Source organism: Pelodiscus sinensis, chromosome 15 (assembly GCF_052426305.1).
Source record: "Pelodiscus sinensis isolate ZL-2025 chromosome 15, ASM5242630v1, whole genome shotgun sequence".
Lineage (NCBI taxonomy): Eukaryota > Metazoa > Chordata > Testudines > Trionychidae > Pelodiscus > Pelodiscus sinensis.
In genome coordinates, this window is record NC_143066.1 from 38,721,310 (window position 1) to 38,738,339 (window position 17,030).

Here is a 17,030-nt window from a genome sequence, read left to right on the forward strand (position 1 = left end):
ATACCCTACTCCTCGCTCTGTGTGTGTGTATATACACTACTCCTCGCTCTGTGTGTGTGTGTGTGTGTGTGCGTGTATACACTGCGCCTCACTCTGTGTGTGTGTGTGTGTGTGTATGCTGCACCTTGCTCTGTGTGTGTGTATACACTACTCCTCGCTCTGTGTGTGTGTATATACACTACTCTTCGCTCTGTGTGTGTGTGTGTGTGTGCGTGTATACACTGCGCCTCACTCTGTGTGTGTGTATATGCTGCACCTTGCTCTGTGTGTGTGTGTGTACACAGCTCCTCGCTCTGTGTGTGTGTGTATACTCTACTCCTCGCTCTGTGTGTGTGTGTGCGTGTGTATACACTGCACCTCGCTCTGTGTGTGTGTATGTATATATACACTGCACCTCACTCTGTGTGTGTGAATGTGTATATACACTGCACCTCGCTCTGTGTGTGTGTCTATATACACTACTCTTCGCTCTGTGTGTGTGTGTATACACTGCACCTCACTCGTGTGTGTGTGTGTATACACTGCACCTCACTCTGTGTGCGTGTGTGTGTATATACACTGCTCTTCACACTGTGTGTGTGTATATACACTGCACCTCGCTCTGTGTGTGTGTGTGTGTGTGTGTGTGTGTGTGTATACACTGCACCTCGCTCTGTGTGTGTGTATGTGTGTGTGTGTGTGTGTGTTATTTTAGATTTTGTTTGGCAGTAATTAAAAAAGTCACCATGGGAATTACTTGAATTCTTAGCACTACAGTTTTTGGTCATTTTTAAAAAAAATCTGCCATCATTTCTGTTCCTGCCCCGTGTCTCATTTTAACGAGTTTAAAAGGGGAGCGGAGCCATTTCTTTCTGCTGGCAAGGTGGCCCGCTCAGTCATACAGATGTGACCACAACAAGCCTGGAACCAGTGTGCACATAGCGAGACAACGCTGGCAACAGTTGTGTGAAGGGCTCAGTGGCGAAGCCAGAGCTGGAAATAGAGTGAGAGATTTTTTTCTGGTGTAATCACGTTGCAGACACGAACCAGAAATCTGTCTGCAACGTATCCAGCAAAGCCTGTGGCTGAGTGGGACCGTAACGATTGTATCACGCCGTGTTGTTCTATCGAGCATCCCTTGGGCTCCTGCATCCCTTCGGGAGACAATTAACGCACCAGCTTCGAGAAAGGTAACGATGGCACCCAAACGCTTGCTGTTACCAGCCGTGGCAAAAAGACCGGTCAAGAACTAACGAGCCCCCAGCTTTCAGATCCTCCTCTGCAGAACCCGTTAGCCGGCGCAGAGGGCATCGCCGTGATCTGCACGAGACGCAAACTCGCTCGCGCGCAGCTCCGCTCAGGACCAAACCGTAAAACAGCAAAATCCCCCAGGGGAGGGTGGGGCGGGGGGCTGGGGAAAAGCTGGTCTCATTATCCCGCCCGGCGCTGTGTCGGAGGCAGCTGGACTAGCTGTACATTAATAGATTACACTGAGGATTTGCGATTGTTAACGGGGAAGCGTGCCGGAGCGGGATTCATTCCGGGAAAAGGCCACCGAGGCGCACGGAGCCAGCGGAGGACGCATCCTTAGGAGGGACTTGCGTCGTCCTCCCCCCAGCTCCTCCTGGTACCCGTTTTTCTTACAAGGTAGGTGGCAGATTTGATTTATTGGAAAAGCAGCCCTGGAAGGGGAGGGGGGAATTTATTCCTCCCCCGGTTCCCGGCAGGGGAAGAGATTAAATCAAAGCCGTCTTGCATGCACTGCTATTGATTTGCCAGCCTCGCTCTGTAACCACAGCAGGGACCCCCGGCTCGCTGGCACGGCCTCTGCTGCCGGTTGGAAAAGTCCAGGGAGGCGGGCACTGCCCTGCGCCATGGGGCCCTTCGCAGCTGCTGGCCGGGGGTAGCGCCCCGATCGTTGTCGCACTGGGCTGCCCGGGGGGAGAAAGCCGGGGCTGCCTCTGGACTGCTGAGGCGGTCAGGGGATGGGTGCAGGGGGACAGATAACATGACCCGGGGGTGGGGGCCGCGGCGATGCTCCGAGAGCACCACGCAGGGACATGTGTGAGGGTCCCGGGCCCGGCTGGTGACCGGGATTGGCGCAAAGAGCTCTGCCGAGGCCCGGAAGCTTTTCTCGCTCGCCGACAAACGTCGGGCCAGTCAGCACCGTTACCGCGCCCACCTCCTCTCAGGCAAGGCTGTTTCCGGGCCAAACCAGCCTCCTCGTAGCATTGAAGAAGCTTCAGGGGGGACGTTTGCTGCAGCGCTCGCTGTGTGGGATGAGGAGGGGTTGGGAACGGCTGCCACGTGAAGAGAGATTAAACAGACTGGGACGTTTCAGCTTAGAAAAGAGGAGACGGAGGGGGGGATACGATAGCGGTTTATAAAATCAGGCCAGGTCTGGAGAAAGTGACTCAGGAGAAGGGATTCACTTGGTCCCATCCCATAAGAACGAGGGGGGTCACCCAATGAAATGAACGGGTGAAAACAAACCAAAGGAAGTTTTTTCTTCATGAAGCGCACTGGCAACCTGTGGAACTCCTTGCCGGGGGATGGTGTGATGACCAGGACTTTAACAGGGTTCAAAAAAGAATGAGATACAATCACAGAGGACAGGTCTATCAGGGCTATTAGCCACGGTGGGAGGGATGTGGTGGCCTAGCTTCTGTTTGCCAGAGATTGGAAATGGGTGACAGGGGAGGGAGCGCTTGATGATTTCCTGCTCTGTTCCCTCCCTCTGGGGCGCCTGGCTTTGGCCGCTGTCGGCAGACAGGACCCTGGGCTGGATGGACCTTTGGTCTGACCCAGCATGGCCGCTCTTATGTCGCAAGGGGAGCGAGCGTGGTGCTGGAGGCTGGCTGTGGGGAGAAAGGGAGGGTCTACCTCATGCGGCTGCAGCCAGCAGACTAGCTGAGTCGAGGACCTCCCCCACAAATGCCCCGGCCACCCACAATGCAATGGGGGGAGGGGCTGCTCCCCGGGGGCCAAGTGCCACGCACAGGCGGCTGGGTTTCCACGCCGCCCCCCGGCAGATGGCAAGACGGCCCTGAGCACCGGTGCTGCCGCTGGCTGGCTGAGGAGGGACCTGGCTCGGGTAGGTCGGCCCACCTGGTACCACCCCCCCACGGATGAATCCCCTCCCGCAGGCCGAGGTCTCCCTCTCGCGCCTCAGGGGGGCCTGGGTCCCAGCGCTCCTGACTCGTGGCGCCCGGGGAGGGGGCAGGGGGAGATCTCTGTGACCTCCCCATGGACGACCGCAAGGGGCGCCGGCGGCTTTGACGCCCACGTCGGCTCTAGCGGCACGGAGGGGCTCCTGGACCGGCGTGGCCGAGGGTAGCTTGAGCTGGATGGATACCACCCGGCCCCCCCACCTCACTCCTGGGCCAGGGCAGCTCGGGTCGCTATTGGGAAGCAAGGGGCCCCACGGGGACAGGCAGCAACTGGGGCGGATGCGTGGGGCAGAGGGGCTGTGCCCACCCCAAAGCCAGCATCATAGGGGGCTGCCTACGTCGCTTCTCTCCTCGTCCGTGAAGCAGCTTAGCATCGGGGCGTTCGGGACCAGGACTCCACGGAGGTTTGTTATGGACTTTCTGTGTCACTGCCGGCCGAGCCTCAGTTTCCCCAGCTGTAAAATAGGGCGGCTAATGCTTCCTTCCTCCCCTTGGCAAAGCCCGGCAGGCGGGCGCGCGAGCTGGAGCCAGCCTGAGAGCAGAGGCGGCCACCGCTGGGGTCGTTTCCTTGGGCTTTTTGCTCGGAGGTCCCCGTCCCCACCCGTAATTCGAGTTCTGTAATGTTTTTCCTTCCTCTCCCCCGCACAGCCCCTCCCGTTCTCCTCTCGGCCTCTCCCGTCTCCGTCCCTGCCCCCTCTTGCCGTGCGCCCCTTTCTCGCTGCCGTGCTGCTAGCGTTAAGCCCGTGGCGGGTGCTGTTTGCCGGAAAAGGGCAGGAGCTGTTGGATTCAGGACCAGGTCGGGGGGCACAGACACGTCCCACCTTGCCCAGCAGGGATAATCCTAGAACACTAGGACTGGACGGGACCTCGAGAGTCATCGAGTCCAGCCCCCTGCCCTCACGGCAGGACCCCGTACTGTCTAGACCATCCCTGATAGACATTAGGGATGGTAATAATAATCCTCTAACAATCCTACCAAGGCTTGTAGCTGGGTTCACTACAGCCTGCGATGGCCTATCAGTGAATGCCGACCCCCCCCCCCCCCCCCCCGCCCCCAGCCAGACCCTGGCCCCGCGGCTGATCGGACACCAATGCAAAACAGGAATCACGGAGCCCCCTCCCGCTACCCCGCTGGGGTTTGCGTGTCCAATTTGTTACACGCCAGAAGAGAAGCCAAACCGCAATCAAAGCGGAGCATTTGAATGCTCATGGGACGGGCAGCCCATGCAAAGCACACGGCCGGCCAGCCCGGGCTATAAAACCAGAGGCAGGGGTGTGATTTGTGCTGCTGCGCGTTAACTTGGGCAGAGGCGGCGGCAAGGCGCAGAGGTAGGTGCAGGGCGCTGCAGGGGACGGGGAGACAAACACAGCGGGCAGGAGGTCGCAGGCCCGGCCTCTGTGTAATACGCTGTGGGGCCAAGGCTTTTTCCAGTCAGGGCCGGTGTGAGAGACGGGAAGCCCCCTCCCCGGCGGACACAACGCCTCCCTGCAACGTGGGACTGGCAGAAGCAACACTTGCTTGCACCGGTGCCCAATGCAGAGGGAAGAGCAAATTTTCCATGGTGGCAGATACACGTTGCACCTGGGAACAGGGACTGGGCCCTGTGAAATCGCACTTCGCCGGGTATCCAGCTGCCTGTATTCCCGAGCGGCAGCTGGAGCCGTTAATTGCAAGGTGGAAGGGGAACCGGAGGCAGCGCTGGCAGGGGGGAAGGGAACACGATGACTCAGCAAACGGAGTTTTCCCGTTTTCGTTCACTGGTGACTCCTCAGGCGTGGTTGGCCTCAGACAAAGTTGTTCTCCCCCCGGCAGCTGATTGTGAGTGATGCACCAGGATTAGATTTGCAGCCGTCAATAGCAAGCACCGTCCGTTTCCTCGCACGCACGCACAGATCTCCCACCACCGCGGCTGAAATGTACAGGGCAGCAAAGTAAGAAAAACGCCGCTTGAGACATGAGTCGCGTTTGATTTTTCAGTTATTTATCGGGCCGCAGGACGTTCTTAAATAATTGTCTGACCCTCCCCCGCCCCCGGGTGACCATCCTCCCATAACTTCCTGCCACGGTGAAAATTAAAATAGATGGAAGGTTAAAAATAACACTTAAAAATAAAACTATGGCTGTCTGCTGTCAAAACATAAGAATCCAATGCTACCAAGCGATGTTCCCTCTAATTTTCGCCATCCATGTGCAGAATACATTTTGTTTGAAATGAAATCAACAGGTAGCAGGCTTAAAACAAACCGCAGGAAGTATTTCTTTACACAGTCAACCTGTGGAACTCCTTGCCGGAGGATGATGCGAAGACCAGGACTTGAACAGGGTTCAGAAAAGCACTAGATAGGTTCCTGGAGGTTAGGTCCATCAATGGTGATTAGCCAGGATGGGGAGGAATGGTGTCTCTAGCCTCTGTTTGTCAGATGTTGGAAATGGGTGACAGAGGAGGGATCACTTGATTCCCTGCTCTGTTCATTCCTCCTGGGGCATGTGGAGCTGGCCCTGTCGGAGGATAGGATACTGGGCTAGATGGACCTTTGGTCTGACCCAGTGTGGCCGTTCTGTGCACTGAGGCCTGTGCAGACATGCCCCACCAATAGAAACACAGGCAATGGGCTGCTCTCAGCTTTCTATATTACCTCACCAGCCCATCAGCCTGACCACGGGCCCATCACACCACTCATGGTGGTAGAGAAAGCAAGGCCTGACGGGACTGGGTCCATTCAACCCCAGCCAGACCGAGTGAGGTGCCCCTCCAGGTCACACGCTTTGGTAGGACAGGGCGAGAGGGATGTTAAAGGGCCAGGGCCATCAAGCCAGCACCTTTCAGCTGCCCGACCTGTGCCCACAAACGGGACCAAGGTGAGCGCGGGGGAGGAGAGCCGAGATGCGACGGGGTTCACAGCCCCCACCGTGTCTCACGCCTGCCGCACAGGGCCAGAGCTATAACACTCCTGCGCACACCGAGGGACGCCCCCCTGTGAGAAAATGGATCATTCCATCGAGGGTTCCACCAACGGGCCTACTCCTCACGGGATCTAGCTTGCTGCAGCCTCACTAAAGGCGACGTTGCAGGCTAGGGGGTGTGGCCCCAGGTTGCCGCCGCTGGGCCAGACATTCAGAGAGCGGTAGGGGCGCTGAATAGCACCTCACTGCAGCCGAAGCCCCGCCCGCGTCAGTAAGGGAGCTTGTCACATTTGACTCAGGCGAGGGGGTAACAGACCCGGATCCTTCACGTCCCATTCGCTGCAGGAGGAAGCTCCGAACGGTTCCTTTCAGCCGCTGCAGGAAAGCAAAGCTGCTGGGGGTGGGATGACCAGCAGCAAAGAGGGGCATGGAGAGGTGACCATGACAGATCAGAAGGTGAGGCGTCCAGCAAACAAACCCACCTGTTACGGTTTCGAGAGACAAACTCTACAGGTGCCACCTCCGTACTTGAACCCCTGAGGTGGCCCGCAAGGCCAGGAAGATACCAAGAGCCTCCAAGAGGGCCGCCGACGCTGACAGAAGCTATTCTGGGAGGTTTCTTTCCCCCGACACGTCTAGACTGCATTGGTTCCGGAAATAGCCCAACGGAGCAACGCCGCGTCCAAGGAACGCGCCCGCTCTTGCGGAAACGTTTTCGAAAGAGCCGAGGCGCACTTTCGCCGTCCCTGGAAACCTCGTTCGACGCGGGATAGCTCAAAAGAGCATTTTATTTCCAAATTGGGCGCCTCGCAGACGCGCCCAATTTCGAAATAGCCTCTTTCGAAATTACATCGAAAAAAGACCCGCCATTTGCATACTGCCAATTGTGCATCTTTTTTCCATTTTACAGGGCAGGCTGGATGTAGCTGAAAAAAAATAGTGTCTTAAAATATTCGATTTAAACGCCTCAGGTTTGCTTTCAATAGTTACCAGGAGGTTGGTGTTGATGCTAGGAGACACCAGGCCAGTCCTGAAGGGTTGGTAACCTGACCTCCCAGCGTCCATGAAGCTTGCAATGCCCCAGTATCCGAGTGCTTCTGATGTATTTACCCCTGTGCTGAAAGGATGGAGCGAGGCACCAAGACGGGAGGGAGGTGCCCCGCGCCTGTTGACATTAACGGGAGACGGGTAGTGAAATACCGATGAGAACCCAGGTCAAAAGGACACAGGAGGGTTGTGGCCGAGCCAGCAGCTACGTACCAGTCCCCGGAGTCCCAAACCCACCCCCTGCCCCCTGAATGAGCCTTCCTCCAGCCTACGGCCCTCGTCAGAGATTAGACAATAGGAAACGGGTCCTGGTGGCTTTTGCCAACAGCTGGCCGGAGAACGGTCGGCCCTTCTCTGTGTCTAATGGCGGATTAGCCCTGTGGCAAGGGAGTCCAGTTTTGGCTCCGAGATTTAGCCAACATTCTCTCCTCTGACCTAAGTCCTCTCCCCCCGTGTCCGAAAGCCCCCTCGGATGAAATGGGTCTTGCCTCTCGCACCCAGACTGATCAGGCACCACATCAGAGCGAGGTGCCCACGTCCGACCATGGTGGGGCTGGGCCGGGTGTCCAAAAGGAAACTCCCCCCCCCCCCCCCCCAAGCTCATTCAGTAGGAACTGTGTTGGGTTAGTCCCCCTTGGGAGTCACATTTTGCTTCTCTCGCCATTCACCCTGCCCCCAGGGAAGTACCACGCGGCCGACCCACGTCAGAGCTTCGCCCGCTGGCAGCTCGCTCCTGCAAGGCTGCTATTTGCATCAAGCCTAAATCCTTCATTTCCATCGGGCGGGACCAGCTGCCAGCTCTCCCTCCCCGTGCCCCGCACAGCACTCAGACGGATTTGCTAGTCAAACGATAATGCCGTATGATGCACTATGCAAATTACAGAGGGGAGGGGGGCCAGCACGGGAGAGCTTTGCTTTCAAACGAAGGCACCAGCCCGACCTAGATCCTGGGCAGTCGCCTTGGACCGAGGAGCAACCATGGGAAGGACCCATGATGCATGATCCCGATGTGCCACAGGAGACAGAAAAGGGCTGGCTCTGGCCTACCAGGTGGCCTTTTCCCATGGGGTGCTAGGATGGCAGCTGTATAGAGAGAAGGGGAGGAGGGGGGAGTCTTGGTTGTAGCGAAGGAGCTGCCAACGAGACCCTGGCAGAGGTTTGGAACGACATCTAAGGGCAGTGACAGGAGCAGATTTGGGGGATGAGCGTGATGGGCCACGGGGAAAGGTAACCAACGCTTAGCTTCCTGGCATGACCTCGTTGACGGCAGCCAGAGGGCGCAACTCACCGAGGGTTGCGAGGTAACGTTCTCTTACAGCAACGTACGGCGCCACCCTCACCGGGTAACTGCCACGCCCATGACGGGAGGGGGTGCACGGAGGGCTGTGCCGCGTTCTCCGTGAGCCATTTGCTCGGCCAACGCCAGAGCGGAGGTCTTTCCCAGGGGATAGAGGCACCCGGCCGCCCAACCCTGAGGTGTTCAGCCCTGAAGGGATCCTGAGAGGAAAAAACGGGAGGTGGGAGTCTTAACATGCGCCCATTTGCCTTTGTTTTTCAGCCCTGGTTGCTGCCACGTTGAAAAGGACTTTCAGGAAGACCTACCACCATGGATGAATGGGAACTTCCGCAGTGGAAGAAGGAAGTCGACAGCCTGAAATACCAACTGGCTTACAAGCGGGAGATGTCATCTAAAACAATACCCGAGTAAGTCGATGCCTTCCCCTCCCCTTCAGCTGCTCCCATGGACCAAGGGGGTGTGTCTCAGCCCAAACCCCAGTGGACAGGCACCCTCCTCTCAAACAGGTCCCTTGGACCACACTGACCTAAATTGGTGTAGCCCAGCAGGGGGCTGCCTGAGGCCCAGCGGGGCTCTAAGTGTGGCCCGTGAGAAATGTTGTTTGCCATTGCGTGACGTGAGGTGGGGGCTGGTTGCACACCACATTGATGGGCAGAGCCCTGCACTTCTTCTGCCTCCCACCACAGTGCTGCTCTAGTTCGGTAGGCACAACTCCCCGCCCATTCTAGGGATGTGGGCGCAGTGAGCAAAACGACCCTCTCCCAGCAGACTGGTGTGGGTCCGACCACCTCGCGGCCCACGGAGATGATGGAGGGCCACTCCTGCGGCCCGCTCGCTAGCCCAGGTTGCCCATCGCTGGTGTAGCTCCACTCAGGTCAATGGAGCCCCGCTGATAACCTTGCACTTTTTGTTGTGGCCGCCTCGCCGGAAAGGCTGAGACGGACACGCCATACCTTCTAGGTGCTCCGGAGGCTGGGAGGAGTGAGGTGTATGGGCAGGCTGTGGGGGAAAGTCTACCCTGCACCGGACCGCAGGCTCCCTGGCCCTTCATCCAGTCCCCTTTGCCAGAAATAAATTGGCACCAAGAATACTCGGGTCCCGATCCTCCAAAGTACTTAGGAGCTTTGAAACCAATGGGAGTGACGTGCCTGATTCGCTCCGAGAATCGTGGCTGAAATGCCTCATCTTATCTAGGCAACTGTCTCTTCCCCACCCGCACGAGACCACCAATGCCGTGGGAGGATTGCAGAGCCACAAGCTTTCAGTCTGGCCAGTTTTCCCCAGCCTTGATTTCCTGGGTCACCTGTTACCACCATAGGATCAGAGCACTAATACCTACAGCGAGGTGGGCAGTGTCGCCAAGCTTGCAGGAAGCCCAACTACGGGGGCTCGAAGTCAGCAGGAAAGATGAAGGGGACGGGGGTTCCAAAGAGGATGGAGCGAGGCTGTTCTCAGTGGTGGCAGGTGGCAGAACGAGGAGCAATGGGCTCACGTTACAAGGGGGGAGGTCTAGGTTGGATACTAGGAAAAACAATTTCCCTAGGCGGGTGGGGAAGCGCTGGGATGGGTTCCCTAGGGAGGGGGTGGAATCTCCATCCCTAGAGGTTTTTGAGTCCCACCTTGACAACGCCCTGGCTGGGATGATTGAGTCGGGGTCAGTCCTGCTTTGGGCAGGGGGCTGGACTCGATGACTCCTGAGGTCTCTGCCCGCCCTGGGATTCTATGGCTCACCGAGGATAAAGCTGGGTGACATGAGGCTATAACTATCACACAATCGCAGAACACTAGGACTGGAAGGGCCCTCGAGAGTCATCGAGTCCAGTCCCCCGCCCTCATGGCAGGACCCAGCACTCTCTAGACCATTCCTAATAGAGGTCTAACTTTCCTTTAGCTGATCCAACCCACTCCCGTCTGTTTCCCAGGGCCTTCCCCTTGCATTAGAAAGCAAAAGACGATTCCTCTTTAGCCACCCGCTTTTAAGACTGTGGCCACTTGCAGGGTGCTGACGTTGGCCTATATTTAATGGTGCCCACACACCTCTCCCTGTCCAGCGAGCCTCCACATTTCCTCCCCGCAGAGCCAGACTGGAAGCGCCCCTGGAAACATCACTTCCCATCTCCATACCAACAGTGAGGCTAAGTGCACGGACAAGGTGTTCGGCAACACTCGTGCAAAATGAGTGTGCAAAGGCAGGTGCTAGAGCAGAGGCAGGGGGAGGGCTGGCCCTGAATTTACATCTACATTTGAACATCTGTGCCTTCAGGTCTTTTGGGAGTTAATACTGATGCAATTCCAGAGGGCATGTGGCCGGACTTACTCCATTCTAGGCACCTTTGCTGGAAAAAATCCACATGCCTTCTTGACTTGACGGTCCAAGCCTGGCACCGTTCATTGAAACCTCCGGAGGCTGAACCTCTACCAATCCAACTCAAGACCTAGCCAGCTAGCAAAGTGCTGTCCCACCTGCTTTCACAGCATCAGACGCAGCTGCCCCTGGCCCCTTCCCCTTTCGAGCTTTGAGATTACTCCCCTTTGGGAAGAGCAAACACCAGCTCCAAGAACCATGGAGGCAGTCCAGAGCATGTGAGCAAAAATAAACACGGCTCTTTCTTGGCCGTCGGCTTTCTGAGCTGCAAGAAGCATGTGTGTTCATTGAAAGTTGCCCATAAAAATCACCTGACTCTGGGGCTTTCGAAACAAAATCCAGATCGAGAGAGCCGGCCACACTGTTCTCTCTAGCTGTAGCAGAGAGGGGGAGACGTGAGAGTCCACGTCATCACAACCTGGCCCAGTTACTCTCTGCCTGCATGCGCCCGAGGCTGAAATCCTTCCACTTTGTCCAATCGCTCTGTAAGCATCCCGAAAGCCATCTTACTTGTCCTCCAACTCCCTCCTGAACACGCTGACACCTTCCTACTGTAGCCCAGAATGCAGCATTCCGTACAGTCGCTCAGGTCGGGTGACACTGACAGTTCTGGCGTCCCCGCCTCCTGCATTGTGGGAGGAGGATGGCAAATCGAGCAGGTTTCACGCGGCAGAAGAGAACGCTAGTGAAAATGCATTGCACCTCCCTCACTTGGCGAGCCCTGGTCCGGGCCATCTGTGTAAGCCTTACACATTCCAGGCAGCGGGCTGAGCTTTAGAATACAGCCCCCTCGTATTACAAAAAAATACCACCTCCTGGGTGGGCAACCGATTGCATGGGTGAGCAAACGTGGTGCAAAGCCAAGGCGTTTTGAAACGGAGGTTCTCCAGCTGTGGTCTGCAGAAGGCTGGCAGGTCACGTGCTGCCAATTCCTCATTTTCACCTGCTGATCTGCATTTGCAGAAATTCAGGGGGCCTGAAAGGCTTCCCTGCTGTTACCTTCCCGTATCATCCCTGTAGCCGTTAGGGGATCGTGAACGGCAGGAGAACACGAGACTCACTGCCCCCTTGCTACTGCTACTGCTCCTGACACCACAGCCAAACGCTCTGGACCACGTTGTGCCTCCAATTCCGCTCACTCTAATAGCAGACACCCCCCCAGCAGTGGGACACTCAGACGCTGGAGGTTGAGGGTTTATTAGCGCACCACGGTGTTAATGTCACGGCTCACAGGTCGTGCCCGCACTTGGCCCCTTGGCGGACCCCCACCCTCCAGCGCAACAGCCCCTTCTCGGGGAGCCCCCTCCAGTGCGGTGACCCCCTCTTGGGGGGTTCGCCCCTCCGCCTCCGGGACGGTGCCTCACAGGGCCTCCAGCCGCCTGCCTCCGCCGTGAGCCCCCTCCCTCTGGACGCCCAGGGCCTCCACTCCTAGAGGACATAGCCCCCCTGTTCTCTAGACCAGAGCAACGATCAGCTAGCACCAAACAGAAGGGGTTATTGAGCTCTGAACGCAGCAACGGGTGTCTCAGGCCAGTAGGCCTGGGCCCTCAGCCCACACGTCGGCCTCCCCCTGCAGCCAGCCGAGCTCTCCCCAAAAAAAACAACCACCCCCAGTCTCCTCCCAGCCTGCTGGGTTCTCCTTAGAGTCACACTCCTGTCTCTGTGCCCTTGGGCAATTTGTTTCGCCCCCTTGTCTCTTGAGACAACAGTTATTTTACCTGTCTCCTGGGATGGGTCAGCTGCGAGGTTCCCACTAAGATTTTTCCACCCACGTGTGGAATAAATTTTGTTACGTGCACCGAGGCATGTGTGGATGTGCACCACAAATAGAAACACATGCTGTCAGCTAGGGGCGCTGTGCTCGTCAGTGGGGCAGCATTTCAATCTCTCCAGGGTGGCCGCCTTAGTGCACAGCTTATGGGGGACACTGGTCAGCTGAGAGATGCCATGGAAACACTAAGTATAATTACTGCAGAGCCATGAAAAGAAACGTTCCATCTCCACTCCAGTGAGAATAAGACAATGAGAAACCCACAGAGCTAATGGCTTTCCTCTCCCCTCTTCTCCGCAGGTTGATTAAGTGGATAGACGATAACATTCCAGAAGACCCGTTTCTGAATCCAGAGCTGATGAAAAGCAACCCTTGGGTGGAGAAAGGAAAATGTAGCATCCTCTAATGTACCTAAGTCTAACTCGCTCCCAAACAGCAGTGGCTGACAAAATGCTTCCATCCAAGATACTCAAGTTTGCATTAACTCTGAATGTACATTTTTTAATTAGTGTCCTAATATGAGTAACTCAACAAACACGATCCTCATCTGGTCTTATTATTTTTATTAGTAGAAGCCATTCTTTTTTATACTAAAAAAACAAAAACAAAAACAGCACATAGCACCAGAGTACATTGGTCAGAGATGCAATATATTGGAGATGCATGGGAACTCGAAAAGCAAAATTATACCACAGGCAGAAACTGTCTCATGATTAATCCTGTAGTTTTCAGTTACGCGCTCGCTTAACTCTGCTTCTGTGAACCTTACAAAGCCTTTTTGAACTTGTAAAAGAAAAACAAAAAGACTTTTATAAACAAAATTTCAATAGTTTTTTTGTATATTGTAGACTATACAATTTTGCAGCACCACTGGCGAAATATGAGAACGACGGGGTTTATAAATGAAATAAACAAAGCAATACTTCACATGTTTTTAACATTTTTTTATTTTGCTTATTTACTTTTTTTTTCTTTTTTACAAACAGCTGAATAGAAAATAAACGTAGGAAAGTTCTCATGAGCCATACATTTTTTTAGAAGGCTGAGTCATGCTTTTCTTTCTGTTCTGTATGTATTGTTTCTTCTCTTTTATTTCTTTCTCTGAACACTAGAGCAAATCCTTAATGTAAATATTCCGCCTGACGGCATTCGAAACCCCTTCATTAAATCGGAACCAAACATCACTCTTTCCAACGGATTTTCCAATTTGTTTTTCGACAGAGTCTTGTTCAGATGTTTGATTAGCTGATGGTGACCGGAGAAAGTGAGTGGTGGGGGGAGGGAGGAAAGATACAATAATAAAATTAAATCCAGGGATTTAAAATTGGAAAGTCTTAACAAGCAAAGGCAACAGACTCTGCAGGAAGAACCAATAGGATTCTAAAAAGGATGGCCCCTGCAAATATTATTGCTAGGCATGGTGCTTCCTATGTGCGGTCCCACAGTCAATTCACGATGCCACAGTAAGTGCATTCAAAACTAGGTTCCTCTGTTCCAAAGCCCTGATAATACACCCACTTCAGCATCTCACGTAGCTTTATTAAGGCCTGGCCTACATTTCAGAATGACATCGCCCTAGCTACGTCGCTCAGGAGTGTGAAATACGTCACACCCTGATCACAGCAGTTGGATCGACCTAACCCCATTCACCTAACTGCATCCAGAAGAACCGTTCCATCAACCTAGCTCCTGTCTCAGAGACAGACGAGCGACAGCAGCAGGAAGATTCCCTCTCTCCACGTAGGAAGTGTCTATGCTAAGCAGCTGTAGCACAGACATGCCCTAAATAAAATTACGGCTTAAAACATTTGCAGGAGCAGAACGGCAGCCATCTTTATTGTTCATTAATTGGGCCTTTGGGTGCTTCTGTAATGAAATATTTATTACTTCACCCTACCCTAGCAGCTCCGTGGAGGAGACTGGACTGGTTTTATGGCCCAGGTTTCTTTCCAATCCTTCCCACACATAAATGTCTTCAGACAGTTACGCAACACAGTGTGGAAATTGCTCTCCCAGCTCCACCCACCCTCTGGATGAATCAGTCGGTTTGATTTCAGCATTAGGAAACCACAGAAGATACTGCAAAGCTTTCCACTACAACATATGTTCCCAGCTTCCTTCCGTCTCTCCCGACCAGTATCAGGTCTCCTCTGCACATACCTGCGGATGGAGACACCGGTTTCTTAACAAGCTGGCGCCCAAAGAAGTCAGTTTCTGGCTGTGAAAAGAAATCAGAATGGATTTAGTTTACTTCCCCTTGGCAGATCTCTGGATACAGATCTCTGGCCCAAATCAACCTCAGATGGGGTTTTGATCGAATTACAAAACCAGAGCTTGACTTCCTTCACGTGATTCAAAATATGTCCTTTCGTCACAGAAATGGAGAGCTGGAAGGGAGAGGTCGTCTCGACGTCTTCCTCGCACGGAGGATGAATTAAGACCTAGAGCAGTGTTTCTCAACCTTTTTATAAAGTACCCCTTTAAAAAAAATTGTAAGTACCCTCAGTACCTACAGTTTTCAGACACACCAATTTTTTTTTCTACCATTGCAACACATTTGTTTAAGCAACTTAATCAGACAATGAAATTTTGGGGTGTAAAAAGTACAAAAATAAAGCGCCGTGAAACTTAAAAAAATCAGTTTTCCCCAAATTTCAGTTGAGTTGACGTACCCCGCAGACGTCTCTCGAGTACCCCTAAGGGTGCTTGTACTGACCTAGACCTCCCTCTCTTTCAGCTCCCTTTCTTGATTCATTCCAATATCCTGCCCAGGACCGGAAACCAGAGCTATAAATCTTTGCGTGCACAGGAACGAGAATGCAAATGATTAGAAGCAAAGCGTGGAAGTGACGGATCTGATTCCCGCAGTGAAATGCAAACACTGAACAAAAAAGCGGAAGTGGAGACAAATTAATTTTTCTTTTTAAAAAGAATGCACGTTCCGATTGGGGCTAGCAACAGGAAGAGAAAAAAGGAAGGATTTTGTTGCTGACAAATGCCATAAGCAGGTCCCCATAAGAAACACAAAACACGTTCTCTGCGTACTAAGACGGGATACAATGCGCAGGTATAATGGGGAGAAACCCTGGCTCCCCTGAACTCAATGGGACTGTTGCTATTGAGCTCAGAGGACACCGGTCTGGTTTGCCTATGGAGCCTCGTACAGGCCATTCCGCAGTATGTGTGGCCAAATATTTAAAGGTACCAGCTCAACAGCCCGCCTCGGATTTGAGCGGCACGTGAGTGGGCTGAGCTTGGTGAGGGAGCAGGGGGGTGACGGGGCTGTAGGATCCAGCGGGAAGCACATTCTGTGCTCTGCTGCTCTCGCTTCTCCGCCGTCATTGGAGCTACGCCAGTCCAAGGTGGCAGCGTAAAGGAATGTTAATAGTTAACCGATTGCCGACACAGGCAGGGAGCTGCTCCGGGCTAGCCGGTCCCGCTGTGCTGTGGGTGCTCCAGCCCGGCCGGAGCAGCTGTGCTACTCTGTGGGTGGAGGGCCCACCCCACTTTCCTGCCTCCTGTGGGTGCCAGCTCCAGCCAGGAGAAGGCTGATGATGGCTGCCTGGCCCCTGCCATGGGGGTGGAATTTGAACCCTAAACCCTGCACTCCAGAGGCAGATGCCTTATCCACTGGAGGAACCACCACACCTCCCTACTTCCAGCCACTGCCAGCTCCCACCCTGGGCCACCTGCCCAGCTACTCCTTGGCTGGCCAGAGGGGGGTGGAAATTGAACCCCAAACCCTGCACTCCGGAGGCAGATGCCTTATCCACTAGGCCACTGGAGGAACCAACACACCTCCCTACCTCTAGCCACTGCCATATCCTACCTACCTCCAGCAGGTGCCAGCTCCCACCCAGGGCCACCTGCCCAGCTACTCCTGGGGTGGCCAGAGGGAGGCGGAATTTGAACCCACAACCCCAGGCTCCGGAGGCTGATGCCTTATCCACTAGGCCACTGGAGGAGTCACCTCAGCTCCCTGCCTTCAGCTGGTACCAGCCGCAGCGGGCCCCCAGCCTGGCCAGAGCACGCTACCTCAGGCGAAGGGTGCTCCAGTCAGGCAGGAGAAGCCCCTGTCGTGTCAGGGGGCTGCTCCAGTCCAGTCAGCCCCCCGCTCAGCCCCATTTCACTGATTAAAGGGGATTTACTGATTAAGGGACGTCGATGGGAAAGTTTCTCCCGTCGACCTCCAGCACTGGGGCTGCCATGGAAATTGGACTTCCGGCACGTCGATTCCTGTGACGCTATTCTCGTAGCTGGAGTGGCACATCTAAAGTTGAATTTCTCCCCCAGCGTGGACCTGGCCTCAGCTACATCCCTGGCTATAGAGTGACAACAAACAACCTGAGGCCGTGAATATATGGGTCACCCCAGCTGCTGTGTGAGATTGGAGTGCGGCGTTCCCGCTGGACAGATGAGAGCAATTTTTGCTGCATGATGATTTAGGAGCCGGAGAGCAGCAAGCACGGCGCCTGAGGCTGCAAACGGCAATAATT

The 17,030-nt window shown here is 54.7% G+C and overlaps 2 protein-coding genes across 3 annotated transcripts in view; one reads left to right on the top strand and one right to left on the bottom strand.

Annotated features, from left to right (window-relative positions):
- The first annotated feature begins 954 nt into the window (after nt 1-954).
- GNG13 (G protein subunit gamma 13) lies at nt 955-13,423 on the top strand. Of its 2 annotated transcripts, none has more exons than XM_006129299.4 (3): nt 955-1,626; nt 8,660-8,805; nt 12,835-13,421. In XM_006129299.4, exons 2-3 carry the CDS (start codon nt 8,708-8,710, stop codon nt 12,938-12,940), a joined length of 204 nt encoding a protein of 67 aa, XP_006129361.1. In that variant the 5' UTR covers nt 955-1,626; nt 8,660-8,707; the 3' UTR covers nt 12,941-13,421. The 2 variants fall into 2 exon arrangements, with proteins under 2 accessions (XP_006129361.1, XP_025043626.1); XM_025187841.3 differs by lacking the exon at nt 955-1,626 and adding an exon at nt 6,089-6,510 and having other exon boundaries at nt 12,835-13,423.
- Nucleotides 13,423-17,030, bottom strand: part of CHTF18 (chromosome transmission fidelity factor 18) — a 50,462-nt gene continuing 46,854 nt past the window's right edge. The window contains exons 21-22 of the mRNA XM_075899806.2: nt 14,695-14,752; nt 13,423-13,779 (exon numbers count right to left, since the gene is read on the bottom strand). Of these exons, the coding sequence (XP_075755921.2) occupies nt 13,643-13,779; nt 14,695-14,752 (195 nt within the window). The 3' untranslated portion in view covers nt 13,423-13,642. The remainder of the gene's footprint in view (nt 13,780-14,694; nt 14,753-17,030) is intronic.

What these genes read in the sequence shown, in the direction of transcription:
- GNG13 (XM_006129299.4), top strand. Translation starts at nt 8,708, where the DNA reads ATGGATGAATGGGAACTTCCGCAGTGGAAGAAGGAAGTCGACAGCCTG. An exon ending in TCATCTAAAACAATACCCGA is followed by an intron (nt 8,806 to 12,834) that starts GTAAGTCGATGC and finishes TCTTCTCCGCAG; the next exon opens with GTTGATTAAGTGGATAGACG.